Below are 3530 nucleotides of genomic sequence, written 5' to 3'. Positions count from 1 at the left end.
ACCTGGGTAAACACCATGCCCCTATTCATCCTGTTACCATCTAGCCGAGACCACCAGCTCAGGATCCCCTACTCGAGATCTGTTGGATTTAGCTGCGACATTGGTGGCCCATGCAGGTCCCGATGTGTGGTCACAAAGGCCCGATGGCTCATCTTCGGATCAACGACAACATTGTGATGGTTGATATTTTTACACTCATTTATTTTTGTTTAAACCAAGATATTCGCTCCGATATTGCCACTAATGACTAGTGAATGCATAGGATTGCACAAATCTTCTCTTTATTGTATTTCTACAGGAAATGGGCTAAATATGGACAGAGTCAAGTGAGAACGTGGAAAGGAGTGAAGGAGATGGAAGAAATCATGAGGATGATACGTCTCCAACGTATCTATAATTTTTATTTTTCCATGCTATTATATTATCAATATTAGATGTTTTATATGCATGATTATGATATTTTATATTATTTTTTGGGACTAACCTATTAACCAAGTGTCCACTGCCAGCTGTTGTTTTTCCTTGTTTTTTGTCTTTACAAAAAACAATACCAAACATAGTCTAAATGGAATGAAACTTTTTGACGAGTTTTCTTGGACCACAAGACACCCTGAAAGCTTCAGGAGGAGGTCAGAAGGGCCACGAGGCGACGACAAGCTCAGGGGGCGCGCCCCGGGGGGGCACCCCAAGCTTGTTGGCCCCTCGCGGCAGTTCCAATCCTAACTTTTTTTTACAAATACCCAAATATTCCCCGAAGAACAGAGGGCACACCAAAAATACTTTCCCCCTCTACCATTTATCTCTCATTCTTGTGAAAAGGAAAATTTATTATTCATATTTTCTTTTTCCAGTCTTTCGTAAAATGAGTTTATTGTCAGATATAATCATACAAAAGCTTTATGATTGTTTTATTAATGATAATGAATCAAGGAGATCGACCGATTCTCACTTACCCATGGGCAGTAGATGTACTAGTATACTCTTTTTTATTTATGAATAGCAACTCGGAAACTTCATTTTGTTATCACTCAACAACGCATACCGATCCTTCTTTGTCTAAACGATTCATACTATATAGTTTCACAAGTATTTTACTCGTGTTCTTTTGAACAAAAATATACCTTTCCTATCATTTCAAAGAGGAAATTTGGTTATTGCATGTTTTTCTTGAGAACAAGGAATTCTTTCCGCGTTGTTTTATATATATTAAAGAAGGAAAGAAAAAAGTATTTGTACAACACGGAATGCATCGGCCCCAACAAAAAAGGAATAGGTCACAACGACAAGAAGAGCTAGAAGTTTCGATTATGCAAACCTCTACATAGGTCACTGCATCACTGAATCGGTAGGCTTATGATAACTTTTTTTATTTCAATTAAAAACGCGTGCATTTGGTAGTGAATGTTTGGTTTACAACTAAAAATTGGCTAGCCAATATTTTGGCAAGGCAACATTTAGTAAATCAAAATTTACCAAAATTTAGCAATTATTCATAAGCTCGGTGATTTTTTTTTTGCCCAAACAATGGAATGCCACCTTTGCATCAAATTAAGCAGGCCATTACTACCTATAATTAAAGGCACATCTGTATAATATAAATAAATTTCTTAGAGTTACATTCTGGATGGAATAATATGTCCACTCTGAAAATTTGGACATAAACCCATGTACACACACGGTCAAACTATGTACTACCATCCACTCGGGAAAAAAAACACTAAATGCTAGCAGTATGCTTGGGAAATACCCCTTGGATCCTGGGTGTCTATACACCTTATATGAGAACTTTTTTTTTTACAAAAAGGTCAAAAAAGTTTTAAAGTTTTTTTTGGGATAAATTTGACTTCTTGTTTACAGCAGTATATGAATTTTCATGAATAAAAACCCAGTGTTGGCTCCAGGGTAAAAATACAAAAAATATTTGTTGTTATAAGTCACTATTCACACTATTTTAACCAAAAAATTTGGCTTTTTTTAAAAAGAAGTACCGTGTTTTTTCTTTTTTGGCTTTTTACAAGTACAATGAAAGATCAAGTTTATTTTGAAAATATTTTCAGAATTTTTGATTTTTTATTTACTTCCTACTTTTTTCCATATAAAGTGTATGTACACACATATACCAAACATCCGCGTCTCAGTATGCTCCTATTATATCACGCGTTTCCTCCAGTATATATCTCCCGCGCAACTGATCCCACGCAGCGCAGCCACACACGCTGAACCATCACAACTCTCATTCCTTGCACTCTGGCTTCGCCTTTATCCTTTCTCTGACTCTCTTCGGCATGGGGAACTTGGCGTCCTGCACGCTGGCCATGATCCCCAGGGCGGCCAAGGACGTCAGGATCGTGCTCCCCGATGGCGGGCTGAGGCTGGTCAGGCCCCCGGCGACGGCGGCGGAGCTGATGCTCGAGGCGCCGGGCCATTTCCTGGCCGACGCGCGCACGCTGCAGGCGGGGCGCCGGATCGAGGCGCTTGCGGCTGACGAGGACCTCGAGCTCGGGGGAGTCTACGCCGCATTCCCCATGAAGCGGCTTGGCTCCAAGGCCGTGCCCGCCGACGTTTTCGCCAGCGAGGCTCATGCCCGGAGGCCCGCTTCGGCCAAGGTGGCGGACATCGTCGTGGCGCCTACAGGGGTGGCTTCCGTTGCCGCCGAGGAGGACATCCCACCGGTCAGGACGCCGCGGTTGGATGAGATGGCCGTGGACAACGAGGCGGTTGCGGCAGAGATCGAAGAGCTCAATCAACGGATAAGCGGCGGTCGCTTGTCGAGGCGGCGGCCCACGTTGGAGACTATACACGAAGAGATGGCAAAGGCCTTCTCTCGTATTTTCCGTTATTTTTGATCATGTGTAAAATTTGCCGCCTCCTTTTTCATGTATTTTAAGAAAAAGGGTTTCCCCCGCTTTAGATTATAAAGCAACGTCCAAGCGATACAACCAGCTTGCTGGACCCGCAACACAAATAAGCCCAAAAGAAAAAGGAGAGAAAGAAAAAAAGAAACAAATGCCGACGCCGGCAGCTCTACTAAGCAAAGATGACCGACACCCGCTGCACCCACCGGAGAAGAACCACCGCCCGCCAAGCACTCCGAATCCTCGCGTACCAAGCAACATCTTCAGGAAGAAATGCGACGACGACGCCGCTGCTGCCCGGACAATTCCTAGGGTTTCCCCCGATACGCGAATGGCAGTGGAGAAGGGGGTATCACCGACGCCCCTCAAGAGGGTCCGGCAACGCCCACGGGCGCAGCCGCGCCGGTGGCGAACGAGCCGCCAGAGATTTCTCCCGCCCCGAAGCCACCACCGCCACCTCAGACAATCGGAAGCGCACCACCCAACATGCCGCCCACCAGCCTGTGCCACCACAGATATCGCACCATCTTCCCCGCTTCACTAAGGCCACCAACACGAGACCTGGAGGTAGGACGAGAAGACACCGGGCTCGGAGGCAACCGCACCGCAACCGACAGGAGGGAACAACCTCCACCGCCGCGCGGAGCCGACCGGACATGGCAACAGGGACTTGCC

At 45.4% G+C, this 3530-nt stretch overlaps 1 protein-coding gene across 1 annotated transcript; it reads left to right on the top strand.

Annotated features, from left to right (window-relative positions):
* The first annotated feature begins 1259 nt into the window (after positions 1-1259).
* On the top strand, positions 1260-2939 carry LOC109776032 (uncharacterized). The gene has a single exon (XM_020334724.3). It carries the CDS (start codon positions 2286-2288, stop codon positions 2844-2846), a length of 561 nt encoding a protein of 186 aa, XP_020190313.1. The 5' UTR covers positions 1260-2285; the 3' UTR covers positions 2847-2939.
* Positions 2940-3530: the final 591 nt, after the last annotated feature.

Source organism: Aegilops tauschii, chromosome 3 (genome assembly GCF_002575655.3).
Source record: "Aegilops tauschii subsp. strangulata cultivar AL8/78 chromosome 3, Aet v6.0, whole genome shotgun sequence".
NCBI classification, from domain to species: domain Eukaryota; kingdom Viridiplantae; phylum Streptophyta; class Magnoliopsida; order Poales; family Poaceae; genus Aegilops; species Aegilops tauschii.
Note: the sequence above shows the minus strand (reverse complement) of the source record. Positions and strands in the feature narration are given on the sequence as shown.

What these genes read in the sequence shown, in the direction of transcription:
- LOC109776032 (XM_020334724.3), top strand. Translation starts at nt 2,286, where the DNA reads ATGGGGAACTTGGCGTCCTGCACGCTGGCCATGATCCCCAGGGCGGCC.